Raw genomic sequence first — 15,291 nt, forward strand, 5'->3', positions numbered from 1 at the left:
GGCACGGCCGCGAAAGAGTCAGGGCGGCTGTGAGATGCTCTCTCCCTTGTGGCGCGCTCTGTGTCGAGCACTTGCTCACTGTACGTCGCTTCTCTGTAACAAGGTCTGGTGCATCAATGTACGAATACACACACCTACGGGCCTGCCGCCAGAAATGGCGTCCACCTGCCCACAGTGACAATCGCCGCCAAGCACCGCGGCAATGTCGTGTTGGCTGCTTCGCGTGCGGTCGGCGTGGCGCCCTCGTCATGTTGTCTCTGAACCCCAGCGTCATTCATTCATCGTCGCCCTCGAAGCTGGACCAATTACGCGTAGTAGCTGCGTAATGGCACTGCCCGAACACGTTGTACAAAGACGTCACTACGAGCAACTCACAGGCGCGAGTACTGAAGCCATTAGGTACTACTTGTTACAGCATCTTGCCTTACGTACCTTGTCTGCGTGGCCGCCTCAAAGGACACTGCTGGGCCAAAGGCCGTCCGTAGCAACAAAGCGATAGCAGCTACCTACTACGAAAGCGAAAAAGCCAGAGCCAAAGCCAGAGCCCGCCAGGCACAGTATCGCAATCTCACCAACATCGTCAATGACCCCATGGGCACGGCGCGCCTCCAGAAAGAGACGCGGCTCTTGGCGGCTCCGGGTCTCCTGAGTGGCACGGCACCGGCTCTCGTAGGCGGCGTCGCCATGTCGATATGAGGTAATGAGAAAGCCAGACCAGCACGATGCTGCAGGTCCCAGCTGTGCCCGACGCGCGCGTCGACAGAGTCGTCGTGTCATGCCGGGCCAGCTCGATGACGATACATTTCCGCACTTACCGAGCACGTGTTGACGCAGAGGGCGCGGCGGCGCGGTGGTTAAGCTCGGACGTCCTCGCATGCGCTGCAGTGTACAGTCATGGCTTGGTAAAGACAGCCATCAAAGGTCGACATCAGCGGCAAAGAAAGAGTTGATGCCCCTCCCCCTGGGTGCGTGCAGGCGCCGCGTCGCCTCTGGAGTGTGCGTCGACGACGCACATGACCCATGGCCCCGAGGGGAGAGAGACTTCCAGTCGCGCCGAGCTTGGCGGGCCATTTAAAGCGACTTTGAAGTCTCAGTACAGGGCCGAGTCTGCGCGCACGCGCTCGTAGCTGGCACGTACGGACGCGGCGGCGTGCGCTATCAGGCCGAATTCTAAAGTTGCGCCGCCGCTTGTTCTGGAGATTCTAGACGTGCGCGGGGCATCACGGTATCAAGGCCTTGTTTCGTGGGGATTGCGTGGTGGAGGCGCCTGGGGCGCACATTGTACTGCCTCTACTATCAGTACTAATACAGTGTGCCTTATTGTATCCTACTACTAAGTACCAAAAGGCATGATTGACGCGGCCGAAGAAGACGCACGGAGCAGGCGCAGGTACAGGGCCGCTGCTTTGCTTCTATCTTGGCTTCCATTGCTGCATGCCAAGCACCTTAGGTACTAGGTTACGATGCAGAGGTCGGAAGTGACTGTATGTGACACGCCTGCTCGTCGGCGTCCTCCGTATCCCGCGAGGGCATTCCATGACGACGAATGAGGTGCGTCGTAAGAAGGCAGCACTACTGATGCACTATATGTGTTGCGAGACGAAAAGCAGTCGGGTTCCGTACGTACGTACGTACGAACGAGCCTCGCCCAACCAGTGTGCACTCTCTCGTAATAATTCAGCGACCCGGTTCTTGGCCGCGAGAGCCCCTCGCCGGCGGCTTGTTGCTTGCCTGCTTGTTGAGGCATTTTCGGACCCGGGCAACAAACGAAGGTGCTGCTGCTAGTCTTCCTCCATGGACCCTTGGTCGCAGCTCCGCAGCGGCAACAGGAGCGCTGGTACGTACCTACCTACCTCTAACCTACCAGGTACTACAGCACGGTACCAACGCGCCTCCAGCATGCGCACGCTTTGCACCGCAATCTACAACACAGAGGTTACCTGTTAGTAGTAACCTCGACTCAGGCTCCCGCACATCCAACTCGACCGACGACGATACCCCTACTCACTCGGACCCGGCTCTGTGAGTCCCGGGCGGCGCGGCGGTCAGCGACGACACCTCAGACCCCCGCCCTCGCTTTTGAACTTGGGTCGTGTTAGGTTGTCCCTGTGCGCCGTCGCGGCAGCGTCCGCGTCGCCTGCAAATGAGCGACGAACCCGCTGGGGCTAGAACCGGGAGCCGTCGAACCCGATGGGGAGATGAGGCGCTCCCCAGCGTCCTCCCAAACGAGCGAGCCAAGACGCGGATGCTGGATGTTTATGGATTGGCTTCCCAGGAGTCGCGCCGTGCACTCGGCACAGGACTGTGCACACGTCGCAGAAGGTGAATCGGGAAGCGATTGACAGGCGCCGTCTGGCCAATTGGCCCGTCATTTCTTTGCATCCCGTTCCATTTGGCCTTGGCAAATGGACTGTCGTTATGCTACACGTCCTCGCCATGTAAGTGATCGCCACGGAGCCGCGCCTGAGCATTGCCTCACCAGCGCGCCAGCTCCCGTCCAGACCGCGGCCGGCCGCCTCCCGTTTCCGTCTAGCTTCGATACAGCTCGGCAAGTGCAGTAGTACGTGCCGCGAGAGATCTGATATCGCAAGGTCCCTCCATGATATGATTGCTGCCTTGCGCCTGCACGCGGAGCCGTGACCTCCCCTCTACCCCTCGAACGCCGGTGACGCGTGCCCTTTTTGCCAACGTACTCCCTCGATAGGTCGATGTTTCGTCTCAGACTTGAGCACGTCCGACACCTGTGTGTGTGGCGTCGATCGCGGCCTGTCCCCAGCGGCAAGTTTAAGGTTGCGCTCAAGGTTGTTCTGTTCCAAGCCCTGTCTAAGGGGGGGGACTCGAAGAGGAGGGGGGAGGGGGGGCCCGGCCGCGTGGAGAGACAGAGCGGCGCACGTTGTTGTCGCTCCATCAATGTCACGGGGGTGACGATGATGTCGGGATAAGCATCATGCACCAAAAGGCCTCATCAGAGACCACCAGCACCACCTGACAGCAACAAAGCACGTAGACTTGGCGCCGCTGCGCAAGAATGAACGTCGACGCGCCCTGGACGCTTGCTGGCCGCCGGACTGCAACACTTTTTGCTTGGCGGTTCAGTTGACGACGTCTCCGCGGGCATAGCGGCGCCCCATTAGCCCGACTGGGCCATTGCAGCCGCCCTCCGCACTGAGACAGCTTCATCAGCTTCCACATCAGCAGAGCAGCGCCGCGCCGCGCCCTGCCCTGCCATGTTCTACTGCCCTGGAGGAAGAGGAGGCGACAATGTCCCGGGCTAACTACCTTATCTTGTCCTGCTGCTTTTGACCTTGCCGAGCCCTCACGGAGTGTCCGTGGCGGTTGGCGGACGGTCCCAACGACACGACCAGGCCGGTCAACAAGGCCTGAGCCAGAGCCGGACATAGACATGCGATGCAGCGCGCAGCGCATTACGTGGGCGAGGGGGCCAAAATAAAGACTGTCGTCCGCATGCAGCAACAAGCAGCGCAATGCATCGTCATCCTGCCTCGCCTCCAACGGCGCCCCGCCCCGCAGCCTTCCTTTGGCCGCTGGAGAAGCCGAGCCGCCTCCGGGCCTGGCGCCCTGCCATCCGTCGCCGCCTAAGCTGGACGAGGGTATTCAGTTGGAGCCGCTCTCAATCGCCGAAGCACGCAACCCAAGCCGCCGGACAGGGAGCGTCAGCCAGTGGCAGCCTCAATGCGAGCGCCCAAAGCGAAGCACCACCGAGGGCTGGAACACGATGAAGGACCTGGATGCGGGATTGGGATTGGGGGGGGGGGGCAAACAGCTGCACAGTTTGGCACACTGGCTCGGAGCCCACGCCGCCAAGTACCTCCCTGGCCCAGGGCCCCGTCTTGCCGTCTCACCTTGTTTGTGCTCCAGGGCACAAAACACGCGCTAGAACAAGACCTGTGAAAATTGTGTCGAGCGCAATGCCCATCGTTGTCGCCCTGGCGCTGAGTCGCTCACCTCGGCGCTAACGAAACGTGTCACCGCAGCATCCGAGCAAGATGCGCTTGTGTAAGTGCGCACTCTCCCCGTCGGCGACCGCATCAGCATCAGGGCCTGCCTGACTACGTTGCCACACCATTTGTACTTGGCACTAACTACCGTGCGTTAGTATGTTAGTCCTATCAAGACAGCACGGCGACGAAGACCCGGGGGCCCTGCCCTGAGCGGCTTGCGTGCGCCGTCCCGTGATGGGACACTGACAATCAATGGCTACGAGGTACCAAGGTAGTCATGCACAGCACATCTGCCGCAGCAACTTCGCACCGTCCGCACTCTCTTACAGGATTCGTACTATACTAAGGTACCATAAGGTAACGAGCCTTGGCAAGTCGCCCCAACGATTGGCTCTAGCTCTTGCCTCTTGCGTTGCGTTGCGTCGCCTCGCGCGGTCCTTCCTCCTCACGTCTATAGATTGAGAAAGAACGAGTGGCGCGCACCTGCGACGCCGCCCCAGCGATGCTCCAGAAAAAAAAAAGAATATCGTATCCAGGACCTCTTTGCATCCATCGTCAACCTCGTCCGTGCGTGTCGTTGTCGTCGTTACTCCTCTTGTTGGCCAGATGGTGCCATGCTCGTGCACACACAATACCGACGGCAATGATTCGCTGTTGCACATAAACAGTCGAAACGACAGGCATGCTCGCCCGCAAACATATCCACTACGTCATTGCCTGGAATGGTTCCCCCCGGTCAGCGATCCAATCCTGGTCTCCCCCAGGCTCCAAAGCCGCGGGCGCCTGTACCAACAGGCACAACCAGCCAATGAGCCCGCGGGCTTATTTTTCCCTGGCCGCGGGCCATCATCTCGCCCACCGATTTGGACGCCTGACAAGCTACGCGGGCGGGTGTGTGTGTGTGAGCGCGAGAGAGAGAGACGGGCCACCCCCGGTCCGACCTGGCGTTCGGGTCGGCGTCGCCGTTTTTGTGGGTGTGTGTGGGAGGCGGAATGGGGGAAATCAATGGGATGGGGGAGCCTCCCAAGGCTCCATCTGAATCAGGTTTTGGAGACGTAACGAGATGCGCCTGCCTTGGGGGGGGGCGGACGGGCAGCCCTGGTGTTTGATGGCTTGACGAGTTTTTTTCTGGCTCCCGCGGTGGATACGGGTTATCTGGCCCGGTCTGGCCTCGGCGGCTGCAGGTGAGCCTTTTTTTTGCCTCGCGCCCTCGCGCTCCGCGTCTTCTGGAAACTCTGGAGACCTTCGGCGTTGCACCATCCAATGGCGGCTGACCCCAAGCAATTAGGACCGACGTCGAGATGGGGCTCCCCATGGGCAATGGCGGCGAAATGGCGGCCGACTGCATGAGGACACCGCCGGAGCCACCCAATGAATCGCGTTGCCTTGTGCGTCGTCGCCCGCCCTGGCACCGTGTCCTTCGGTGAAGCCTTCGAGAACGTCTTGGCCTCTTTACGCTATTCTCGACTGAATGACGGAACGGGAACCACAAGCCCACTGGTCGTCACCTCAGCTCGCCCGCTCTCGCTCCGCCGTCCACGGCGGTCACCCTTTGTCTCCCCAGCCCAGCCGATGCCCACTTTTGGCTGGCCGTCCACCGCCGTTCCTGCTTCAATTTACGACGAGGCATTTATCACGGCCGGCCCCAGGCAAAGCGACGCCGCCGGTGGACACACGGAGATGCTGTGAAGAGGCTACCATTACGAAGTACGTACTAGCATGGGATGGGGTGCAGCAAGCCCACACAAAGATTCGGGGTTGATGGATTCACTTCCCCAGTCTTTGCACTACTGTACTGTACTGTGCTGTACCACTGTCGCGTGAGTCGACGATGCGCCTGCACAAGTGGCTGCAGGGCTGACCCTTTGCAGCACGGCGAACTACGCGCGAAGCATGTCCGGACGACGTTGTAAATCGGGGCCCCAGCTTATCTTGCATTGCCGCCCCAATCCACAGTAGGAACGCCTGTCCCGAGACGCAAACGCCATGTCGGGCGTGCAGCAATTGGCCGAGTTGCTGAGACTGGACATGCGACGAGGCGTGCGCGCCCAGCCTAATCACATTCCAAATTATGCGCATCTGCGAATCTGCATCTGTCACTTGCGCACGGGTGGCTTGGGCGTGCGAGCAATGACGAGCAACCGGCTGGAGAAAGTCGCACTTGTGGCAATCAGTTCTCTCATCTCACTGCTCCAGGGTGGCCGCCTTGCATCGTGGCCGAGGCGGCTAAAGCTTGCCCGCTCCCGCCTATCCGCCCACACTCTGAGAGTTCCGGATTGGGGCGGCCCCCATGCACCAGGCAGACGACCCTTACCTGGGGAAGCATGGCAGGACAAGAGCACGTACATACAAATTGAGACTGGGTCGGGCGAAGAAGGGTGAACCCTGTCAGTTCGTCCACTGGCCCGATCCGTTGCCTGTACGCACGTACAATGCGAGGCATGTCGCTTGCAGCTAGCCTTGACGGCCACACACCGCCATTGCCAGCGCCTCCTGTTCAAGACTGCTCTCGACTAAGTCGCTCAGCTGATGCTGCCGTACCTTACCATGGCCGGATAAACCTCCTCGTCTGGTCGGTGACAGAGACGTACATGCAACACAAGACAGCACCGATGCGTCATTGGCCAGCGGCACGGCTACATGTATGCCATCGTTGCGGCGTTCGGTGACCAGAATTGGCCTTTCCGGACGATGGCGCTCATGGCTCAGCGTGTGTACTGGACAATTGACCTCGGCGGGCAACAGATCAGTACCTACACACTTGCTACTCGTGCAAAGTAGGTGGTCACCGGCACGACAACGGTGGCAGAGCACCGGTCGTCGGGGCCGCCAGGGCATGTCCGGAATGGCGGTGGCAGCCAGAATAATAAGGCCCAGCGGGCCGCATCCACAGGACGGCATTGACCATTGTCGACGTGCGACGCCGGCGGGAAAGTCCCGTCCGGAGGAGCAGCATATCAAGCCCTACTCACCCGCATATGATTCAATCGTCCGCACTTGGCAGGCCCAACGGCAGTTGCAAGTCGGGAGCAAACGGGCCCCGGCATCTTGACAACTTGCATGGTCAACCAACACCATCACACACAGGCTGTCGTGTCAGCCAGTCAGCATGGCGCATGCATATGCGCGCGTCGCCAACGGCGTGGCAGCATGAGTACTAGGTAGCAGGGAGGGGTTTGAATAGCTCATCATCGTGAGCGCCATACAGCAAAGGCCAAGGGTACAGCGGCGTAATCCTCTACAGCACAGTATCTCGCGCGCGGGCATAATATTCTTTCTTTGCTTAACCACCCCCAAGCCCACATCGTCAAACCCCGGCTTGGTGCATTGCGACAATCATGCAGTGCGCACGGTGACGGGACATGACGGGAGCACTCTCATTGCGCGCTTTTCTACCACGCAACGCACTCGGCCTGCAGCCACCCAAAACGCCGGGGCTTGATTGGGACGGCCTTGGAGGCGAGCGATGCTCGAGCCGGCGCCCGCAAGAGATGGGCTTTTGCCGCTTCCAGTGCCGCCAGACATTTCAAGGGCTTGCTGGTACGACGACTAGTGCGTTCCCACTCTTCCCGTGCCGCCGCTGCCGAGGCGCGCCGGGCGTCGCCTTTGCAGCCGCCGTTTACTCCGAGGCGCGAGGACAGGCGGTCGAGGACGGCGTTTTCGAATTTTCCTGTGTGGCCCCCATGGCAAGTCCACGGACCTCGTCGACGACGACAAAGCTACTGTAGCAACAAGACGCACGCAATCGACCTTGGAGGTCGACGACGAGCCTGGCGATCAAACAGGCACATGGGCTTGGATGGCGAGGGGAAAGGGTCTTCAAGGCTCAAACAAGCTGCTCTGCCAAGCCTGAAACACAGGGCGGGATGCCGGCGGCGCTCGAGCGCTGGGCTGGAAACCTCGAGCCGGACCGGACCCTGCGAGGCGAACACGGCGATTGACGGCGACGCGACGGCGTCTCGTCGCTCGGCCGCCGCCCACCAGCCTCGCTCGCGACCCAATGACAGATTGGGGGTCGACCGACGGTCGCCTTTGTACGGACATGGTATGCATCGCTGGCGGCTGGTCGACCATGTTTCCCGCCTGTATCACGCCTCGTTTCGTCTTGTTTGCTGCGACACACTTCTCCATGCCAAGCCAACCAGCCTGATAAACGGTTTCCCTGGCAAGGCTGCTCGGGGCTCGCATTGGAAACGGTGGCGTTCGGCCATCACCCCTTCTCGCGTGGGCTTTCGGTAGGCTTCGCTGCAATGGCAACATGTCCAGGGCGTTGGATACAGTGCAGGACCGTACAGTACAGTACAGCACAGCACAGCACAGCACAGCACCTGCTTGCTCGCGGATGAGGAGCGTTGGTCGGTCGGTCGATTGCCTGACTTGGCCGACGAGGGGGGCCGTTTGCGGTCAGCGTTGCCCCGTCATCGTCGGCGGGCCCAGTCGCCGAGACGATGGCGGATAACGGCGTCTCCATCCAAGACGTTGTCACCCGCGTCGTACCTTAATACTTCGTAGTATTGGATGTCGGGATTCCCGAGCCAAGAAGGCTCCCAGATCACGGGCCGAAATCGACCAGCGGACAAGGGACTCTGTACAAGTGTTCGAATGTCCCATTGTTTGCATCTTTGAAAACGTCATGGTTCCCCCGTCCTAGTCATGTCTCTCTTATTTTCCCTTCTTGTCGCTCCGATGTCGTTGCTCAACTCAACCGCCTGCCGGTTGTATCCGCGGGAATAAGCAACTCCGTCGTTGCCGTGCCGTGTGTCCGCGTCAACCACAGCCCAACTGTGGCGAACGGAGGCGACACAGGAACGGTTTCCGATGACCCAAGGCGCGAAAAATCCTCTCTCGATTGTTTGACACGACACGGCACTTTTGCCGTCAGGGGACGACTGCCGGCGGACCCGCGCCGTGCCGCGGGCTCTGCGAATTGTTCTTTTTTTGTTCCATGACAGTCATGCCGAGTCTTCAGGCGAGGCTCTCGATGCAACACTCTTCGCTGCCAGAAGGCCGGCTGGCGTGTCTTCAGCATACCATACTAAAACGCCCTGCCCTGCCCTGCCCTGCCTGGACGCCCGCCGTCAGGAACAGGGGCATCAGCCGATAGGGCCATGACGCCAGGGGGTCCGTCGCTCCTCGACGACGACGACGACGACGACGACGACGACGATGGCCCTGCCTGGATACGTATATAACTATGTGCAGTATTGTAACGTTAGTACGTATGTACCTAGCATGGGTCTCTCGCCCTGCATGTCAACCTGTCGGACTGCCGTGGGCCGAAGGTGTGGAGGGCGCAAATGAATGCGCCCCAATCATTCATCCTCGGTCAGGTCCGCGTGGGCGCGACCCGCGAGACCAGTACGTAGCAAGCAGCGGAGTCTTTGTCTCTCTCGCCCGGTCCATGGACTTTCTTTCCTGCCGGAACAAAGGACCGGAATAAGCCGCCGGATGGGGCGGCCCATCCGGCCGTCATTGCGGGCGCGTCAACAACGCGGTTCCTGTGCCGCCGCCGCTGTCGCCGATATGGCAACGCATCCGTGGGGGAGTGACGCGCTGTCACCATTGCCTCCGTCGTTCAGCTGGGTGGACAGAAAATCAAAGATGCAGGTTGCAGTTGTAGCTTTGCCACTGTATTTCTGCACCACGTTTGTGCGGCGGTGTATTGCTGCGGATGAGTGAGATTGTTCCGTATCTCCTCTTCGAGACTCTCGTGCGGTCTGTCGTTGAAATTACATACCCACGCGCTCTATTCGATGCTGTCTCGATTTTTCTCTCTCTACCATCGTGCAACGCCTGTCATGAACATATCTATCCATCAACAAAGACTGGTCTATAATCCAGACGGAGAAGTGGCCTCAAACCCCGTGTCGAGTTGCCGAGCCAGCAGTCCTGCTAGTTTGATCGTCGCCACGGGTTGGTTCCCTTCACCTTCTTCACCATGGTGTAGGGTAGGTGAATTCTCACCTCGGTCAACGTAGCGACGGCGACAAGAGCGCGTGTGCGCATGTATGTCGGCATGCATGCATGTATGCCTGGCCGATGATGAGGATCCTCTTGGCCGAGATAGATAGATAGATAGATAGATAGATACGATGTACATGCAAGGAGTGCACGTACGTCGTGAAGATATAAATGAGGCACGTGGTAGTCCGTAGAGAGAAGAAAGAACGTAGTAACTCTGCCTCGCCATCCCCTCGTCTTCCTCTTTCCCCTTTTTGACCTGAAGGCAAATTTCTCCTCCATAGACATATCACGCGACGGGGGAACATTAAACAAGGCCAGGCTTCACGAAATGGGCAAAGCAACTACGCGAACGTGCTGTGCGCCTTGTCGAGGTTTCTTGGAACCATTTACAAACTATAAAGTATGCACGCAGCAGCAAAGCGAAAGCTCAGGCGCGTCGTCTGCCATGCAATGAGCAGCCCTGCCTTACCCAGGGGCAACAAGACCAAAAAAAAAGAAGGAGCAAAACAGCAAAACACCCGTAGGGCACCGCCCCTGTTCTATAAGCCGCATGATCCCGTACGTCCCGGTATCACCGATTCAAGCGAGGCCCGACGAAATCGCCTCCCACCCTTCCCTCTCCAAAGGGCGGAGATGGAACACCCCTAAAGCTCGCGGAAAGCAAGAAACCAGCGGCTCCCAGACCGCCTAGCGGCCACGTGGGCCGTCTTTCTGCAACTTCTCAATAACGCCGGACCTTGAAATCCCCCTTTCCTTTCCGTCAGCCGTGAGAGGTGCAAAACAACACGGGTAGAAATCTGAGATAGCGCACGTGGCGAGGCTCGTTGACCGCGCACCACGCCGGGGTATCACTTCGTCACCGCCACAACGCCGCTCGTAAACACCATATCCTAGCTACCGAAACCCGCGGGAAAGTTGGGCATGCCGCTGGGGAGGTTGCCCATGCCGAAGGGGAACCCGGATGCCGGGGCCTGCTGGCCGCTGGAGCCGTTGCCTCCTTGGTCGCTGCGGCGGTCTCTGTTCCGACGACCTCGACCGCCGCTGCCGCCCTCATCGCGATTCCGCGTCGACTTGGGGCCATTGCTGCCACCCTTGTCCGTCTGCATGCGGCGGCTGATGGCCTTGGACGAAACGCCGGCGCCGATTTCGATATCTGGTTCCTCGACACATAATCCGCTCTCGATAGGCTTGCCACCGCTGCCTCCGTAAGGCGCAGTCAACATCCACTTGCGGTCCGCCTCGGTCAGCTTGTGAATGGGAATGACGCTGATCCCCGTCGAGTAATCGCTGCAGTCTCTGGGGCCGAAGCCAACTCCCCATCGTGTCTGGTACATGCCTGGTCAGTCTTATGGCTGGCGCGTGATCGGGTCCGCAGCCACTCACCCTGAGAGGTATTTCAATGTTTCGGGGGTCCTCGGTGCTCTCCTTGGCGTGCAAAGCGTCCTTGCGGGTAAGCATCTTAACAAAGGCATGACGCTTATCCTTGTTCACGATGCATGTCTGGACGGTGCCGAACCGAGTGAAGATGTTTCGAAGCTCGGCCTCGGAACAGCTGTATAAGATGGCAGTCAGAAATTATCCGTCAACGGTACTCGTAGTATCACTTACGTCACTCCGCCCACAAAGAGCGTCCGGCTGTAGACCCTGATGTGGTTGGGTGGCAGGGAGCGATCGTACTCGATCCATCGCTCAATCTTGGGCAGCTCGAAGTCGGGGGTCTCAGTGCGGCCTCGCCGGCCCTGCGGGCTCCTCTGGCGGTAGTCGTTGTTGCGTCGGTCATTGCGGTCATGGTCGTCATGTCTCTCACGCCCAGCCCTGGAAGAGTCCTTGGAAGCCCAACCACGATCGGGAGAGCGCGAACGCGAACGCCCGTGATGCCTAGGGGATCTCATGGCATCCTGATAGCCACGGTCACGAGAACTATCGGCGCCGGGCCACAGCTGCTGGCCGGCAGGATACGAACCCTGCGCGGCGGGGACAGGGGGCTGGAAGGATTGCTGAGCGGCCGCAGTGTTGCCGCCGGTCATGCTCTGAATCAGGGCCGGGATCTTATCAAAGGGAACGCCCTGGTCGGCCAGGGCCTTGATGAGCATGATCTGCTGCTGCGTGGTGGGGTCAAGCCCGCCGGACGGGGGAGCGGCGGACGGAGGAGCGGCGGCATACGGGTTCGGCGGGGCGCCGTTGGCAGGCGGCATCCCTACACCCTGGCCCGGCATCTGAGGCAAGGAAAAGGGCAACGCAGGGGCATTCACAGGCTGCGCAGGGGCAGCATACGACGGCGCTGCTTGCACCGGTGGCTGGCTGAGAGGGGGCATTGTCACCGACTGAGGCAAGCCGGCGGCGGGATAGCTGTACGACGCCGCCGGGGCGGGAAGCGCGGAATTGCCCGGAGCAGCGCTGGAGGTGTTCTGGCGCGCGATGTTGGCCAGTGCCTCAAGAATGGAAGAGCCGGTAGGGGCCGGCGCCGCAGACGGCGTTGGCCTTGCCTGTTGGTTCTGGTACGAGGCCACAACGGCCGTAGGCGGGCTGCCTGGGGGAGTTGTCGATACTTCTGATGAGAGGCCTGTCAGTTGAGAGCGCCGGGTGGTATGCTGTGCGACATGGAACAAGAGCTGGCACGTACTGGCTGGAGGGGGAGCGCTCAGCTTCTGTTTGAAGGACTCGAGCATGGGCTGCGGAAAAGTCTGGCCCTTCTCCCATATGTCGAGAAGCTTCTTGATCTTTTCCTATTTCACCAAAGAGGTCTGGTAAGCTACTGATCGTGTGTGTCGACGGCATGCAAGCGTGCAGATGAGGAAGACGGCTGGAGAGGCTAGGGCGGGATGAGTGCGCGGCCGTATGCATAGACAACGGATCGATCACGCCGTGCAAAATGAGGCTATCGCGTCACTGGCCGTAGGTGAGAGGCTCAACGAGGTCATCGCGACCGTCGACAGCCACGGCGTCACAAAAGACGCCGCAGGTCCAACCGCGTTCCTACTCGCAGCTACGGCAGGGGCTGCTGCGCTCGAATGAAGCATTAATCGTGATATAGCAGTGCGTACCTTTTGCTCGTCCGGGGCGGACTGGACAATGTCATTCATCAATACGGGCATGAGTTCCGTCACTCGATGAACTCCGGCGGCGTATGTGCCGTCTTGCGCAGAGCTGTTTACTGGTTGTCCTTGGGTCTTTGCTTGCTCGAGCCACTTGCGGGTTACAGAGTCTACGACGTAGAGAACCCCCAACTTGTGCGTCCCGGGCGCCTTCTTGAAGTGTGTGTAGATTTTCTGGATGAGAACCGACTCCGACTGTGGGAAACAAGCGTCAGTCAGTGCATGGTTAGGATTGATTACGCCGTACCCGGCATGTGAGTCTGGAGACGTGACGTTCCGTGACGTGGCGTGCCGGGGTCACGGGCGGTTGAAGGCATACCTGGACGTTGGCGACGCAGAGCGACGTCAAACTGGTAATACGGGATCCTGAGACTCCAGGTGGTTTGAGATTGAGCATGGCCTGGAGGCCAGCCTCCAGATCTGCTACTGCAGATGCCATCGTGTGGTGTCGGTGGGATTCGCTCAGGATATATCCTTGTGGGCTTCAAGTTTCCTTGCGAGAGCACCACCAGCCCGAGGACCGCGTCGTTGCGCCGTCTTTATCCCTCGCGCTTATGTGGTCTCCGAGCACGCTGTCAAACGGCCGGCTTGGAACAGTCTTCTTATGAAAGGCCTCGAGGCCGATCCTTCTATCCCTTTGAGATACCCACGAGGAGAGTCTGTAGGAGCCAGACACCGAGGACACGGGCGTTTACGGGCCTCGCCAAAGCGAGACTTCACGAAGAAGCGTGTGCGCGTCGGCGGCGGGTACGAGAGTGACCAAGCTCAACGAGTATGACGGCCTATTGATATTTCCCCCGAAATCCCGGGCGCAAGCGCGACAGTCGACCTTCTACTGTGGTGTCGGCAAATAGGGCGACGTTGAGTCACAGGCAGGAAAGTGTCGGGCAAGGCTCTTTCTGGGGGTGCGAGGTGACGGCTCCGCCAACGTTTCTAGAGGCCGTCGGTGGCAATCAAGTATCCAGGGCGGACGAGTTAAATGATTACCGACAGATGGAGATGGGCGCTCGCACGAGGCGATGGTACGAGGCGTTTGAGTTGATGAAAAGGGGTGGAAGTTCTTGTGGTGATGAGAATGGCAAAACGCAGATGAAAGAGGAGAAAGCAAAAATGGTCAGGTGTGGGTAGGGGGGGCGCTTTGGAATGGCCTGGTCTTCGAGGCTGGGTCATCTGCCTCAGGCCCCCCTTCTTTTCTCGGAAGTGCCTTCGTACCCTCCAGCGACACGTGATGTTACATCACGTGACTAGTCGTACTCTGGTTTTCTGTCGCCAGGGGCGCCGCAAGCGACACGACATATCGCCCGGGCTGGGAGCGCTCCCGTCACCGTGAGGTCCACTGACGGGGCGGTTACACACCGCGGTGAGGCGGCATCGGTTCTGGTGGACACTGGCGTCAGCCCGCCTCTGTCGCGCTGCGACTCTTTCCGGTGCAGGAAGTAATTTATGTGCTACTGTAGTGCGTCGTACGTAGTAGTAGCACAAAGACGCGGGCTATGTCCCTTCCTTTGTGCTACAGCATGCACTGTATTTACGACGACCAGTAGCTATTCTCGCTGGGCGCACAGGCGGGGCGGTTTTCAACTTCAAGATGCATGCCGTGTCTTTGCGTGTCTGGTTTCGGAGTGGGACGGGGTTACGAATAGTGGCTCGGGTGGTCGTCGCCCTCAGTGGTGTGTTGGGAGGATCCCGATCGCCAGCGGAAGAGGCAACTGGACGGGCATAGAAGCTCGTGATGTGTGCATGCGGCTATCGATGGAGTGCAGCAGCGACTCGCAAGCCTGTTCTCAACGACCAGCTGTAGGCAAGGCAGGCTGGCCCTGGAGCCCCCCCCCCCCCCGGGGGGCGGGTGTTCACGAGGACAGGCAAGGAGCAGAGGCACCAGCACAGCGGCTGTGGGCCAGCGTTCCAGTTGCCAGTAGCCTACTACCGTAGTACTACCTAAGTACTGATGTGCGAAGTATTACTAACCTTAGTACGGAGCACGCACGCCGGGGGTACATACCTCCGTAGGAAGGCCGGATGGGCGCAAGATCTGGCACCCGAGGCATCGTCTGTGGGACAGGCCGGGATGGGTCACGCAGCTTCAATGGCCGGTTCCTTGCTAGACACCTTCTTACGGGAGGTTGACGTATGGTGGTGATAGCCGACCGCTGCCATGGGGGTCAAATGACGCGACAATTCGGCGCGTTGCCCGGCTTGGGCAGGACGGCGGCACCTTGGCTGCTGGCTGCACGCTGCGCCTGCGAGCGAGCCCTCGGCCTGGTCGGAGC

The 15,291-nt window shown here is 59.8% G+C and overlaps 2 protein-coding genes across 2 annotated transcripts; both read right to left on the reverse strand.

Annotated features, from left to right (window-relative positions):
• Window positions 1–7,781: 7,781 nt before the first annotated feature.
• Window positions 7,782–8,222, reverse strand: JDV02_006436 (uncharacterized protein; the record flags this gene model as incomplete). The annotated part of the gene is made up of 1 exon (XM_047987830.1): window positions 7,782–8,222. The coding sequence occupies one exon, from the start codon at window positions 8,220–8,222 to the stop codon at window positions 7,782–7,784; it is 441 nt and encodes a 146-aa protein (XP_047843820.1).
• Window positions 8,223–10,284: 2,062 nt separating this feature from the next.
• On the reverse strand, window positions 10,285–14,099 carry JDV02_006437 (uncharacterized protein). Its single transcript, XM_047987831.1, has 6 exons — window positions 13,341–14,099; window positions 12,971–13,216; window positions 12,550–12,652; window positions 11,535–12,477; window positions 11,310–11,478; window positions 10,285–11,251 (listed from the first exon to the last, which is right to left on the reverse strand). Exons 1-6 carry the CDS (start codon window positions 13,458–13,460, stop codon window positions 10,817–10,819), a joined length of 2,016 nt encoding a protein of 671 aa, XP_047843821.1. The 5' UTR covers window positions 13,461–14,099; the 3' UTR covers window positions 10,285–10,816.
• Window positions 14,100–15,291: the final 1,192 nt, after the last annotated feature.

This window comes from Purpureocillium takamizusanense, chromosome 5 (genome assembly GCF_022605165.1).
Source record: "Purpureocillium takamizusanense chromosome 5, complete sequence".
In the NCBI taxonomy this organism is placed as follows: Eukaryota; Fungi; Ascomycota; class Sordariomycetes; order Hypocreales; family Ophiocordycipitaceae; genus Purpureocillium; species Purpureocillium takamizusanense.

Coding starts and splice junctions, on each gene's coding strand:
- JDV02_006437 (XM_047987831.1), bottom strand. CDS start 13,460: ATGGCATCTGCAGTAGCAGATCTGGAGGCTGGCCTCCAGGCCATGCTC. Junction 12,478..12,549: donor GAGCGCTCCCCCTCCAGCCA/GTACGTGCCAGC, acceptor GCCTCTCATCAG/AAGTATCGACAACTCCCCCA. Junction 11,479..11,534: donor CTCTTTGTGGGCGGAGTGAC/GTAAGTGATACT, acceptor CATCTTATACAG/CTGTTCCGAGGCCGAGCTTC.